Source organism: Brachionichthys hirsutus, chromosome 6 (assembly GCF_040956055.1).
Source record: "Brachionichthys hirsutus isolate HB-005 chromosome 6, CSIRO-AGI_Bhir_v1, whole genome shotgun sequence".
In the NCBI taxonomy this organism is placed as follows: Eukaryota; Metazoa; Chordata; class Actinopteri; order Lophiiformes; family Brachionichthyidae; genus Brachionichthys; species Brachionichthys hirsutus.
This window is the reverse complement of record NC_090902.1, coordinates 970,997-984,779: the sequence shown is the minus strand read 5'-3', so window position 1 is coordinate 984,779 and position 13,783 is coordinate 970,997. Positions and strand designations below refer to the sequence as shown.

The window sequence follows — 13,783 nt, the reverse complement described above, 5'->3', positions numbered from 1 at the left end:
GCCAGAGACTAGGTAAAAACGAAGAGGGTTTACTCTGACAATAAAAACACAATGACATTAATAATCGTCGTTTTGAGCAATTAAATTATTCATTTTTATATATCACAGAACATGAACTAAACAGGTGACGTGAATTCATCCTATAGATAATGCATGTATTAATGTGATATAGATGAAACATGCAACTCACGGACTATATGACGGGATAAAATAAAAGTATAAACATATTCAATGTCAGAATCAGAATCAGAATAGATTTATTTGCCATCGTAAGTGAAAGGATTCACAAACTAGAATTTATTTTGGTGATATCGTATGAAACATTAAATAACCATTATAAAATGCAAAACTACAGCACAATCGGACATGCAGTGAAAAAAAAACTAAACTAAAACTCCTCTAAAACTTTAGGCTAAGTGAATATTAATACGGATACAAAGATCCGCCACAAAAACAGCAGCATCAAGATCGATCCACCGAGTGAGAATTTCTGTATGTTCAGATCCCTAATTTAATATATATTAATAACCTGAACAAGCAAAGTTATGAAAAAGAAATTATGTAGTTCAAAAAGCCACTAGGGGGCCCCCGACCTGGCAACCCTATTTTGCATTATGCAGGGAGTGATGTGCGCAGCGTGCAGAACAATTGCAGCGCCTACCGGTAATCGTGGCAGCTATCCTGTTTGGGTGATTATTATTATGACTTTTTAAATAAAGTTTTATTTTAAAATGAGGAGGTAGTGCATAAGGATCACATAACAATTGTCAGGGGGGTATCCTGTTTGGGTGATTGAAACCTGGCAACCTACAGAGTGACGTCAGACCTGACCTTGCTCTGATTGGTCAGCCTTATTGTAAGCAAACTAGCGTGGGAGCAAGCGATGCGTGAAGCGGCGTCACTCGTCATCACGTCGAAGAGAATTTATCCGTCAGGAGCCGAAAAAGGAAGAAGAAGAGAAACGACAGTCGCAAGGTAAATACATTTGGTGTTTTGTTGCTGTGACGGTTTATAGCAGGTTATTTGTGCGCATGCTCGGTTGTGACCTTTGTGTACTGGCTACAGCTAACCTGCAGCTCGGCCTGCTAGCCTCGGCCCGGCCTCGCCTCTTAGGCTTAGTCGTATTTTCTTTTAGCCTAGCTTGCCTCTAAAGTTTGTTTTTTTGCTAGTCTATTAGCTCCCCTACACAGCCTCGCCGCATAAATGTAATTTCTTAGCATGACGTATTTGGTGTGTGTTTATATATTGACTAAGTTAATTAAGCGGTTATGGGGGGGGGGGGGGGGGACTGTTTGTTTGCATGTTTTCTTTTATTGTTTTGACCCTTGAGCAAGGCACCCTTGTCCTGACCCCGAACAGAAGCGAAGTCGATAAACTTAATTAAACGAAGACTTAAAGCGAAGAGTCCTCCTGTCAAACACCACGCATCTTTGGGGTCGCTAGGTGTTGCTCTTCTTCCCCCTGCTGGTCAAATGCAGGAACTCCAAGCTGCGGCTTTTCCCCCTTATGTAGAGTTCGAAAAATGATAAAAGGATAAAATAAATAAATGCATAAATTAATACATACGTAGCTGCTTATGGTCATGAAAAAAAGCCCAATTACACATATGTTTGAATTTATTTCTACTTTTATTTATTTAAATGCATGTTACAGTGGAACATATGTATTTATTAAAGTAATAAAAAAATACATTGAGTATTAGTTGACATATTAACACTGTATTATATATTCATATTAATATTGATCCATTTATTTAGAACTCTCTTTTCATTCTTTGTAAAAGATGATTGTTTTGAAACAAACACTAGAGTTCACCCAAATCAATAAATTCTCTGCCGGTCTGACAGTTTTCATAATTTTGTGTCCTTAAAATAATTTAATCCTGTTAAATTTCACGGTGGACGAGTATCTGCATTCAAGCGGCGGAATGAATGCTCCGATAAGAAAAAGACAAAACACTCAATTGCTTCTTAAGTGTTTGTAGAGTTTATTGTGATTAAACAGATAATCAGTTATTAAAACATACATACATGCATTTACTATATTTAGCTGTAGTTGTTACAACATTCATCATAACCTGAACGTCACATCTGTAAGACAACGAGTGCAATTTACAGTTAAACCTCGTAAAACAGCTTCATTGGGTAAAACCTCAGGAGACACCGAAAACCGTTACAGCAAAGGACATGCGAACAGACGACACCTGCAGGCCCGACCGGGTGGGCGGGGCTTAACGAGGCCAGGTGAGTCGGATGCTACCAAGCATCTTATGTTGGCACGGAAACGTCCACAAAGGGGCAGTGACGAGGCAAATGTTTCAAAAACTACAAATATGGTGATAGTGGGAGGAGCCTGTGATGATGTACCATATAAATATGTTGTTGCTTTCAAACCAACTTTTGTTGGCACGTCGTTTGGAGTTCAGATTACGGATTGTGTCTCCGTTTCTTTTCGCCGACCGCCACTGAGACAAAGAAGGCGGAGCTCACGTGAGGGCGACGCCCCTCTTCGCCTGCAGGATTCACAGAGGAATTCCTGATTAAAGAGTGAAACTCAGACGTGATCAAACATGAACCGTTTAAAAAGAAACACATTCTATACTCTGTAGTTTGGCCCCGTCCAGCCAAGTGCATTCTGGGTGTTGTAGTTATTTTACTGGTTCTGTAGGAATACTGGAGACGTTCTGCTCCACAAGCCGGTTTCTAACGACACCGTCTGTCCCAAAGGTGAAAACCAGAATATTAGATCAAAGTCACGACGAGAAGGGAGGAGCTTAACTCGGATCCAGGTAAAATGATTCCAGTGAAGTCCAGTCTTTACGATTAGCATGTAGCATTAGCCTCTAGAATACACTGTACAAGAATACCCTAACGCTAACGCTAACGCTACTTCATGTACAGTCAGATTCACGGCGTGATGGAGACGTGATCCAGGACGTGATCCGGGACGTGATCCGGGACGTGATCCGGGACGTGATCCAGGATGTCCCGCCACGATGTCCCAAGCTGTGAAAGCAAAAGCACCCCGAGTGTCCCGTCTGGATCTAGAACTGGTCTAGAACCCCCCCGCTGGACGCCAGCGATGAATTCCCATTTAAGAACAGGAAGCAGCTGAATGGATGGAGGCAGACCCCCAGGGGTCCGGGGTCGCTCAGTGTCCCCCCTCCCTGGAAGAAGGACTCTGGGAGCGTCCCTCCTTCGTCCCGGCTGAGGACTTCTTCTGCTTCTGCTTGGACTTCCTCAACATCCGAACCTAAAGACGCAGGAAGAGGACGGGTGCTCGATGCTGATTGGACCGACCTCGATGCCCCCCCCCCCCCCCAACGGAGAGACGGTCTACCTTCGGTCCAGCCGCAGAGATGATGACGTGTCCAGGTGGTTGGATCCACGGTTCTCCGTCCACCTGGACAGGTATGGGTTTGCTCACAGTCAGCCTGATGTAGTTCCCTTGAGCAATCCGAATCCCTGAGCGCATGCCGCCCTGCACCTGACCCTACACGCACACGCACGCACACACGCACGCACGCACGCACGCACGCACACGCACGCACGCACGCACACACGCGCACACGCACACACGCGCGGTGTGTCAGGGCGTCGGCGGTTGAAGGACGCTGCGCGTCTTCCGACCGTTTCTCACCATGTGCATGACCCCAGTGACCCCGACCACCTCCAGCAGGCCGTCGTCGATGCTGGGTCTCCCATAGCGACCGTCGACCTCTGACCCCCAGAGATCAGCACCGGACCCCCAGCTACACACACACAGGCGAGCGTCAGGCCCGGCCGCGGCGCCCCGCCCCGCCCCGGCGTGCTACCTGGGGATGTTGAGGAAGATCAGCCCCTCGATGTTGGGCAGGGGGACGGCCCGGGCGTCGACCTGCAGCTGCAGCTCTTTGTTGAGGCTCCTGGCGCCGCTCATCTTCTGGAGCCCCACCTTCACGTACACCCCTTTGTTGTGGAACCTGCGGGGGGGGGGGGGCGGAGACAGAGACGTCGAGCCGGCCCACGGGTCGGCGCCCCGCCGCTTCCCGGGCTTACCTGCTGGTGAATTTGTCCGGGTCGTCCTCTCGGGCGTGGTGGAAGTCCAGGCTGACCTCCGCATCGATGCCGAGTCCAAAGTAGTTGTTCATCTGCACAATCTGACAGACGGATCGGTGTCAGCCCCCCCGGAGGCCCCCCCCCCGGGGGACCGGAGCCCGACCAAAGGGGCTCGGCTTTAAGAGCCTTGAACTAGATCGAGACCACAAGTCCAATCAAAGCCGAGGAACCGGTACCGGAACACGTAGGGCCGTTTAGCCTCGGCGGGGGGGGTCACCTTGGGGGGCTCTAGGAAGCCGTTGTCATTCCCGTCTTCGGAAACGTCCTGGGCGTCCAGCAGGATGGTCCATCGGTCCATCAGAACCTCGTCCGCCTCGTCCACAGACACCAGGATGTGATGCGGGTCCTCGCCGCTGTACCCGGCCCCCCATCGCAGGATGCGGGCCAAATCGTTTCCTGAGGGGACAGGGGGGGCGACGTGAGAACTGAATGTCCGGCCCGTGCCCCCCCCCCCCGCCAGGAACCAGAACCTCACCTGTTCCCAGCGGGACGATCCCGATGGGCGGCTCTCGACAGACCAGTCTGTGCCGAACGGCCTCCAGTACTCCCAGCACCCAGCCCACCGTCCCGTCGCCCCCACAGACCAGCACCCGGAACCGGGGAACCTTCTGGAATGTGTGCAGGCTGGACGGGAATCCCGGGAACATTTCAGGGATGTGTCGAATGTAACAAACCCCCCCCCCCCCAGCTCGCTGCGCTCACCCAGCCAGCGGCCCCCCGTTCGTAATGTCGAAGACCTGATGCGGGTTCAGAAGTTTCCGGAAGCTGTGGAGGAGCTCCCTGCCTTTCAGGCCGCCGCTCTTCGGGTGGACGAACACCAGCAGGGGGCAGACGTCGTCTCCCAGACGCTGGAGCTGGACAACGGGCCGTTAGCACGGCGGCTAGGCTAACGACGGAAATAACCGTGGAACCCGAACCGTCCCCCCGTCGGCTCACCTGGATCTCGGGGATGACGAGCGAGGACAGGGACTTGTTGTCCACCGTCGTGTCTTTGGCCAGCATGTAGATCCGCTCCGCTTCGGAGAAGCAGGACGTCTGCAGCGCCACGGCGCCTGATTGGACGAGCCGGGACGGATATAAACGGGATTCCTCGTTTAAACGGCGTTCCAGTGGAGCGGCAGGTCTCACCTTGACTGGAGTAGGCGTGGCTGATGGAGACCAGGTGACCTGCAGAGACGGAGAGTCACCAGTAAGACGAGGACAGGAAGCGAAGCTGCCCTTTTCTCAGGTGGGCTCAGACTCACTCTTCATGGCCAGGTGTTCCTGCATCAGCTGGGAGTACTCCTCTTCAGTCAGCAGGGGGGGCAGTCCTCCGATCAGCAGGTCGACCTGCACCGGCCGCTTCCTGTCCTCCACAATGTAGAACCGGGTCTGGTTCATCTGACGAAGAGACACCTGGGGACGCCAGACCCGTCCCGGTCATTCCAGAGTCGGCCGGTCGGACGGGCGCCGCCGCGCCTCCTGCTGGCGGCGGCGCGTCGCTGCAGGTGTTTCATCTCCTCCTACCTTCCTGATCTCCTGCAGCTTGTCCAGAATCTTCTCCTCGGGTCTCAGCGTCTGTCTCTGCACTGGCGGAGGGACACGGAGATGTCGTGTCATTCAGAGGGCGGGGCCTGTCTCCAACCTGCTCGCAGGGGGGCCGGGCTCACCTTGCTTGCTGCTCATGTAGACCTCCATCAGACTGAAACGGGACGCGCTGAACTCCTGAAAGGACACGAGGACGTCACTTCCCCCGTCGCTTAGCGACCAGCGAGCTGCAGCGGGGACATCACCTGTCCTTCGAGGACGTCGGCGAGGACCGACGCTGCTGTGCTGCCCTTAGAGACGGAGGCGGAGACGAAGGCTGCACCCGACCTGAAACAGGAATGTCAGAGTGGGCGGGGCCAGAGGGGCGCGGGCCGAGCTGAAGTCTGATTGGACTTCGGCGCGCCTCACCTGGGCCGGGACGCGAACAGCTTGATGACGTCAGCGTCTCGGGGTTTGGCCCTCAGCAACCAGGCCCCGCCCCCGTCCTTCAGAGCCCCCCCGGTGTCCGGACCGCCGTTACGATTGAGGACGTCGTCGCTATGGAGACGCTGCCCGCCGCTGATCTCGTGCAGCTCGTAGTCGTGAGGTTCTTCAGGCAGGTAGAAGGCCCTCAGTGCTGCCTCCTGCAGGAGGAGACGGGGAGGACGCCAAGGGGTCGCAGTAATGAGAAGAGGAAATAAATGGATAGTACTACTAGTAGTACTACTAAGCAGTTTTAGGGAAGCTACTAAACTCTTACCACCACTTCCTCATTCTTTGTGGCCCGAAGGACGGAAACCAATCGGAAGGAGCCGCGCTTCAGCGCATCATCGCCATCAAACACCTTAAAAAACTGTTTCCCTGAGGACAGCAACACACGCACGCACACGCACACACACACACACACGCACACACACACGTGACATTTGCATCATTTAAGGTCCAGATCCGATTCCTCCTGTAACTCGGAGCGGAGCTGGACGCCTCCGACTGACCGGACTCGGGCGGCGCCGCCGGACCGTCTTTAGACGCAGCAGCGGGCGAGTCGACGTCGTCGGAAGCATCTGAAGGACGACACGGAGGGAAAGAAACGCAGTGAAGCGAGCGCTGCTAACGTGTCGTGTGTGAGACGTCGTGGTTATTAGGGAGCTCCGTTTGTCGAAAGCTGAACGCGATCGATCGAATCAAGTTGAACTATTTAACCGTTTACAGTGAAACTCGAAACGGGGCGTTCACACTGTCAGGATATTGTGCAAAGCCCCGCCCTGTTTCCGGCGCTCTGACGGGAAACCGCCGCCGGCGGTCGGTTTGCGTCGATGTGGTGCGAGTACCCGGGTCGGCGCCGCCGCTCTCGGTGATGCGGTAGCAGTGCATCTTGCTGAAGTTCCTGCAGTGGAGCTGGACGCAGGCCGGATGCAGCAGCATGCGGCGCAGGTGTCCCACAGCGCACTCTGGTGGCACGCTGGCGTAACACGCCGCGTGGCTCTGTGGGGGAACAGCGATCGCCGTGACTCAGAACCAGCGGCGAACCCTGCATCGATCAGGCCCGGGGGGGGCGGGTCTTACCGTGACGCCGCACCACTCGCACCTCATCCCCGCCAGGACGTCAGACGAGCCGCAGGACCGCCGGCACACCTCGCACCTCGCCGATGACGACAGGTTGCCCTCCCTCCAGTGATGGTGAAACGTATCCTGCAGCGACATAAAGTAGATCCCGTGAGTCCCGTCGTCTTCGTTGGCGTGAGTAAGGCTTGTTTTGTTATTACCTGCCCACCAAATGCAGATTAATCCGCCTGCGAAAATAGTCCCCAAAAAAATCACCGCTCCCTGATTGGTCAGGTGTCAGACTCACCTGCTCCAGAGTAACGTCCAGGTGAGTGCTCCGGCAGTCTGCGCAGCTGAAGACGGCGCAGTCGGCGTGGACGTGCAGCTCGCACACTGGAACGCACAGAGGTCACATCAGGTCACGTGACCCCAGCCTGAGCCACAGGTCACATCAGGTCACGTGACCCCAGCCTGTCTCGGGTGCGTGTTTAGCCGCTGGCGGAAGTGGGCTGACCTTCGCAGCGCAGCGCCGTGCTTCCTTCCGTTTGTTTCCTGCAGACGGAGCAGAAACGCTTCTTGTGGCCCGCCGGGCCGAAGCAGTGAGCCACCGGGACCTGCAGGGGGCAGCAGCGACACCGTTAGAACGCCGGGCGGGAAAGTCCAACAGAGGGAAACTGGGAAAACGCAAAGGGAGTGAGGAACGTTCCGGGATCTACTTCCGGGTTTCATGAACCACGTGTTTGGGCTAATCGATGGGTTATTGATCGGTTCAGCAGACAGCTGATCAATGAGTCGGGGTGTTCCGACCGTTCCTCACCCGGATCAACGATGGAGCGACGCTGGAGCAGACGGAACGCAGCGTCTTCAGGCATTTCTCGTGGCACATGAGGTTACAAACTGAGGAGGGAGGAGACGGACGGTTAGCGAGCGAAAGGGAAAGCAAATAAAGAGAATTAAAAGAGGACAAAGACCTGAAATTAAAACAAAAATATACTATAAAATAGAGAAAAAAAGAAACTCATTCATTTAGTTCTCTTTATTTGATGTTTCTGTGAACTTAAGTTCAAGTTCAGGAAACTCAAAACTAATCTGAAATAACAGAGGCCCGCTTTTGCTAACTAGCTAATGTTAGCAAGCAAACGCGAAAGTTACACATTGTCATCATCACGGCGACATCGCGGTGACATCACCACAGAGCTCCGCCCCGGGCGCCGTGATCTGGTGACGGATTGTGTTGTTGTTGTTGTTGTCGTTGTCGTGCAGCAACACAACGCCGTCGGCGTGACGTACGGCGGGAACGGCTGATGATGTCACACGTTGGCGTTAAAAAACGTTGCGTAACCCGGCGGGGCGGCGCCGAACGCATCTGCAGCCGATGGTGAGGATGATGAAGGATGAAGATGGATGATTGTCGCGCCGTTGCTCGCGGTCACACAAGCTCACCGTCTGTTGCCATGCCAACCAGAGGAAGTGAATCACGACTTTCCTGCGGCTCATTGTGCAACAGACAATTTACACCTCAGAGACCGGAAAACCAGCGTGTTGCTGGGCAGAGGGGAAACTGTGCGTGTGCGCGTGCGTGTGTGTGTGTGTGTGCGTGTGTGTGTGTGTGTGCGTGCGTGTGCGTGTGTGTGTGCGTGCGTGTGCGTGTGTCTGGATCTGCTCTTCAGTTCGAGTTCCTCTGATGAATTCATGATTAAGCCGTGGCTTAGTCAGAAAGGGAAGGAGAGGGAAAAGGAAATAACAAAGGAAACAACGGAGAGGATGTTGGGAAAGGAAAGGAGAAGAGAGGAGAGGAGAGGAGAGGAGGGAAAAGGAAATAACAAAGGAAACAACGGAGAGGATGTTAGGAAAGGAAAGGAAAGGAAAGGAGAAGAGAGGAGAGGAGAGGAGGGAAAAGGAAATAACAAAGGAAACAACGGAGAGGATGTTAGGAAAGGAAAGGAGAGTGGAGGAAAAGAAAAGTTTATTTCGTCTCAGTAAAAGAAACGGAGAGGAAAAGACAAAAAGGAAGCGGTGAGAGAGGAAAGGAAGCAGGAAGGAAGTAGGAGGAAGTGAAGCTGGGATCAACGACAGAGAGGAAGTGATGACTTCCTGTTTGCAGGTGACGACGGACACTCGGCATCTTTTAGTTTCCGTAACGTTTCAACCCACAGCGGAGTCACTTCCACTTCCACTTCCACTCCCACGGGGGGAACCGGAAGCGCCGCAGCAACGGCTGATCTATAATCGATACTCTGGACTCACCGTCGCACAGGAAGCCCACGAGCCCCCAGATGAAGTCGCTGCAGCTGTGGCAGAACGTGGGTTTGGTCAGCGTGACTTTCCTCAGGCAGTGGCCGGACGCGGCGCTCCGGTACCGGGGGCCCGGGGACCGCGGCGCCCGCTTCCCGCTCAGGGGGCTCGGTGTCCCGCAGTCCGCCATGTCCCTGTACCGGAGGGCGACGACGCGGGATGCGACCAGTTACCGGACGTCTACGCGATCTCCCACGCCCGGTGTCGGTGTCGGTGTCGCGGCATCCCACCGGCGCCGTGCTCGGTGCGAGTTCTGCAGCTGCCCCGCTTCAGAAGCCGCTTATCCAGAAGTACCGGGGCACGACTCCGTGATCCCGGAGGGATTAGTTTTATGCTGAGTGTGACGTCACCACCGGGTCGCGGGCCATCCCGCCGGTTGGACCGAGCGGTGCCGCGCGGCGGCGTCACGCTGCGGGCCCGCTAAACGGCAACGTCCCGGGAAACCGGCGGCGCGGCTCGGCGCTCGGTTTACCGTCACAACGACTCCAAAGTCCGTCCAGATCAGTATCCCTCCGCCCGGAGACAGCGGGGCGGGGGGGGGGGGGGGGGGTCGATGAATAAGAGATGAAGTATCGATCCGGTGGAGCGGGGCGGATGGACCGGACGGAGGACGATCACAGCCCGGAGCTCCACGGCCGGTATAACGGGCCGGACACGCCGCGGGGACGGGCACGGGCACGGGCACGGGCACGGACGAGTCAACAAGTGTGAGAGCAGCCCGACGGGGACGCGTTCACGCGGGTTCTCCTTCCTCCTCCGAGGCGGCTCTTCCGCGTCAGTCTCCGACGCTGATTTACTCCTCCCCTCCTCCGCTCCTTCCCTCCCCTCCTTCCCTTGTCTCCTCCCCTCGTCTCCTTTTCTCTCATGGCCCGAATCTCAATGAATGAAAGAATCATTCAGAACCCTTTCTTTCTTTATTTCTTTTGTTCTTTCTTTCTTTCTTTCTTTCATCCCTTTCACGTTTCGTCTTCGTGTTTTTCAGACCCTGAGATTCTTTCTTGGTTCTGATGAAGCTGTTTTTGACTTTCAAGATAAAATTCTAGATTTATGGGGTTAATTAATTAATTAATAATTAACGTATAATATTAAATGTCCTAATCTGGCATTACAGGAATAAACGATATCAATTTTGGCTCGTCGGAGGAATCTGTACTCTATAAAATAAATAGAATACATGTAATAAAATATTAAATCCTCTGTATGAAGTTTTATGCCGTGTTTTTGTGTGTAAACTGATTTGTGTTGTTGTACTTGACGTCTCCGACCACTGGATGGCAGTGTAGCACAGCTAACCCGATTACACTGCAGCTTTTGGACAGGAAACTGCTGCCGTGCCGCTGAGCAAGGCAGTAAGAGTTTCATTGCCTTGACATGACACTTTCATCACATCTAGAAATCTGCTTTTTAATAATGTTTAACATTTACAGAATAAAAATGGCCGAAAGCGAAGCCAGAGAGCAGAAACGTGATGACGTCACAAACACCAAAGAAGAAAATCAAACATTCCAACCGATAAAACATTTTAATTTGATCAAGACGCTCTTTATTCCCTTTTATTTCAGACCTGGACCGAAGTTAATATCGATCATCAGGAACGTTCCAGTCGAATCTATTTTTGTTTTTTTATATTGATCTCTAGATAAAGGAGAAGATCGATGACTTCCGGTCGGTTCGTGCCTTTCTTCTTCTTCCTCGGTGGTATCGTGAACATTTGCGTGGATGAAATGTGACTTCTTTTTCTTCTTAATGTGAACAAACCTCGTTTCAACCGGATCTGGAGCCCAAAACGGAACCTTTGGAGGCGGGCGCGTCGACGCGCGCGCTCCGTTGTGGTTTAAATAAAGGTTTAATTGAATTCATGTCCAGCTGGAGCTGGAGCAGTCTTTTTTTAATCGATCTGATTCATGATTTGTTGATGGTTTTTTTTAATATATCTTTAATAATGACATTAAACAGGCTATTTTACTCTCTCGCTCCCTCTCCCTCTCTCTCTCTCTCTCTCTCTCGCTCTCTCTCCGGATGTCGCTCTACCTGTCTCCTCCCCTCCTCTCTCTCCCTCTCTCTCTCTCTCTCCGGATGTCGCTCTACCTGTCTCCTCCCCTCCTCTCTCTCTCTCTCTCTCTCCCTCTCTCTCTCTCTTTCTCCGGATGTCGCTCTACCTGTCTCCTCCCCTCCTCTCTCTCTCTCTTCCTCTCCCTCTCCCTCTCTCTCTCTCTCTCTCTCCCTCTCCGGATGTCGCTCTACCTGTCTCCTCCCCCCCCTCTCCCTCTCTCTCTCTCTTTCTCCCTCTCCGGATATCGCTCTACCTGTCTCTGTCTCCTCCCCTCCCCTCTCTCTCTCTCTCTCTCTCCTCCTCTCCATTCTCGCTCCTGCTGCCCGGACGACCAGAGCTCCGACCTCCTCTCCGTCTCCCTCACGGAGTCTCCGGGTCTACCTGTCTTCCCCTCTGATTCCCCATCCCTCCTCCTCCTCCTCCTCCTCCTCCTCCCGGTGCGGACATGCTCCTCCGGAGATGAGGCTCCGTAATGTCTCCTTCCTGACGGTCTCCGTGTTCGGGCTGTGCGGGCTGGTCTCCCTGTCCTGGTACACCGCCTTCAGCAGCTCCAGAGGTAAGACCCGGCCCGGGAGGTCCCGGTGCTCCTCACACCGGGGCCCGTCTGTCCGGTTCACATCCCGGCTGGGAGGAATGACGGCCGGCGGGGCTTCAGACGGCTCGGAGGTGATTTTCAATGCTCAGAAGACAGGGTCTACCTGACGGAGAGCGGGGGGGGGGGGGCTTCATTTTGTTGCAGCCCCACTTTGCGTTTGCTGGTTGACGGGGGGGCTCCGGTGTTAAAGGGAGCGCTTGTTTTCGATGTGGGGAAGGGGACGGGTCGTCTGAGCTGTTGTTGCAGAGAACATGTTTGAGCATGAAGAGGAAGCTCCAGCAGTGAGGTCATGACTGGGAGCGCTTGATTTGCGACACAGGCACACGCCAGCTAAGAGGCTAGAGTGACAGCCAGTTTGATTTTGTTTTGCACTTAACACGCACGCGCACACACACACACACACACACACACAGAGGCATGTGTAAGTGAATTTCCAACTCCTGAAGGGAGCGCTTGATTTGCGATGCATCGTAAAGGAGTTGGGAGAGCTGGTTAGGGAGCAAAAAGAAGCAAAATGCATGTCAAGGATGATCTGAGGTGGTGTCGGGGAGCGCTTGATTTGCGATGCATCGCATGCCGAAGACGGTTTGCTTTAGTTTGTGTGGCGTGATAAACACGTTTCTACGAGGGAGCGCTTGGTCCGTGCAGAATGCCAACAGAAATGTAATTGTTGTACACGTGACCGCGTGGTGAAAGGGGAGGAGGGGTTGGCTTGATTCTGCAGCGGGAATGAAGAAAAACACGTCGGGCGTGCAGGTAAACGGGCTCCGGAGTGACGCGGGGAGCGCTTGATTTGATTTGTGTTCAACACAAGAACCAAAAACACCTGTGCACAATAAAAAAGGGAGCGCTTGGTTTCCACCACATGCCAGTTGGGTGGAACAAGCACAGACGGGGAAGGGGGGGGGGGGGGGCGGGGTTGGTGTGATTTGTTGCACCTGCAGTCCTTGTTGTAGGAGGTTTAAAGCTCCATGCTCGTGGACAGGTGAAGGAGGAGCACTTGATTTGAGTTGCAGGGCGTGCCACCTGAGAGGATGTTATTGGTGGAGACGTTTGATTTTGTTGTAGCTCCTGTGCAGGTGAAGGCGCGCTTCATTCCGGGAGGTAGTAAAGGGCAAGGAGGGGCTTGTTTTCCGTGGGCCTCGTAGGACAGGTAAAGCTACAGATGCTGGGGGCAAGAAAGGGGGCGCTTGGTTTGTGATCCACCCCGGTTGCCAGGCCAACTACGGGGAGGGGGCCAAGGTGTTGCTACCTTTTACGTAAACCTCAGCATGCAAACGGGAGGGACGGCGGGCGGGTTCAGCCGCCCCGGGCGTGGGGAAAAGGAGCGCTTGGTTTGTCATACCAGACGAGAGGGGTGGTGTGGATATAGGATGAGAGATGTGTTGTTTAACTGAGCAAAAGGGGGTGCGCTTCATTTGTGTGCCACAACAGATCTGTGGGAGGAGACAGATTGCAGATTTGTCATTTGTTGCTGTGCGTTTCCGCGGTAACGTGCTGCATGTTAACGTTCAGTTAATCTGGAGACTCCACTATCAGGGAGCGCTTGATTTCTGGAATGCTGCACACACATCAATTGGTGCGTTTGATTTAGGACTCAGTAACAGCCTGTGAGTGGGGTGGACGTAGTGAGACAACGTTTTTAACTGCTGCGGGGGTGGAGGGGGAGGGGGGGGGGGGGTGGTTCTGGGT

General features: G+C 53.6%; 2 protein-coding genes across 3 annotated transcripts in view; one reads left to right on the top strand and one right to left on the bottom strand.

Moving 5' to 3' along the window:
• Nucleotides 1–1,977: 1,977 nt before the first annotated feature.
• LOC137895155 (diacylglycerol kinase theta) lies at nt 1,978–9,573 on the bottom strand. Its single transcript, XM_068740639.1, has 23 exons — nt 9,396–9,573; nt 7,966–8,045; nt 7,663–7,762; nt 7,456–7,541; nt 7,170–7,295; nt 6,935–7,088; nt 6,599–6,667; nt 6,364–6,464; nt 6,033–6,247; nt 5,870–5,951; nt 5,747–5,801; nt 5,604–5,665; nt 5,342–5,492; nt 5,226–5,264; nt 5,034–5,149; nt 4,800–4,951; nt 4,573–4,721; nt 4,315–4,493; nt 4,038–4,138; nt 3,815–3,961; nt 3,640–3,751; nt 3,340–3,492; nt 1,978–3,252 (listed from the first exon to the last, which is right to left on the bottom strand). The coding sequence occupies exons 1-23, from the start codon at nt 9,571–9,573 to the stop codon at nt 3,151–3,153; spliced, it is 2,709 nt and encodes a 902-aa protein (XP_068596740.1). The 3' UTR covers nt 1,978–3,150.
• Nucleotides 9,574–11,834: 2,261 nt separating this feature from the next.
• Nucleotides 11,835–13,783, top strand: part of mgat4b (alpha-1,3-mannosyl-glycoprotein 4-beta-N-acetylglucosaminyltransferase B) — a 27,761-nt gene continuing 25,812 nt past the window's right edge. For both annotated transcript variants that reach the window (XM_068740076.1, XM_068740075.1), the window contains exon 1: nt 11,835–12,052. In XM_068740076.1, coding sequence (XP_068596177.1) covers nt 11,956–12,052 — 97 coding nt within the window. In that variant the 5' untranslated portion in view covers nt 11,835–11,955. The remainder of the gene's footprint in view (nt 12,053–13,783) is intronic.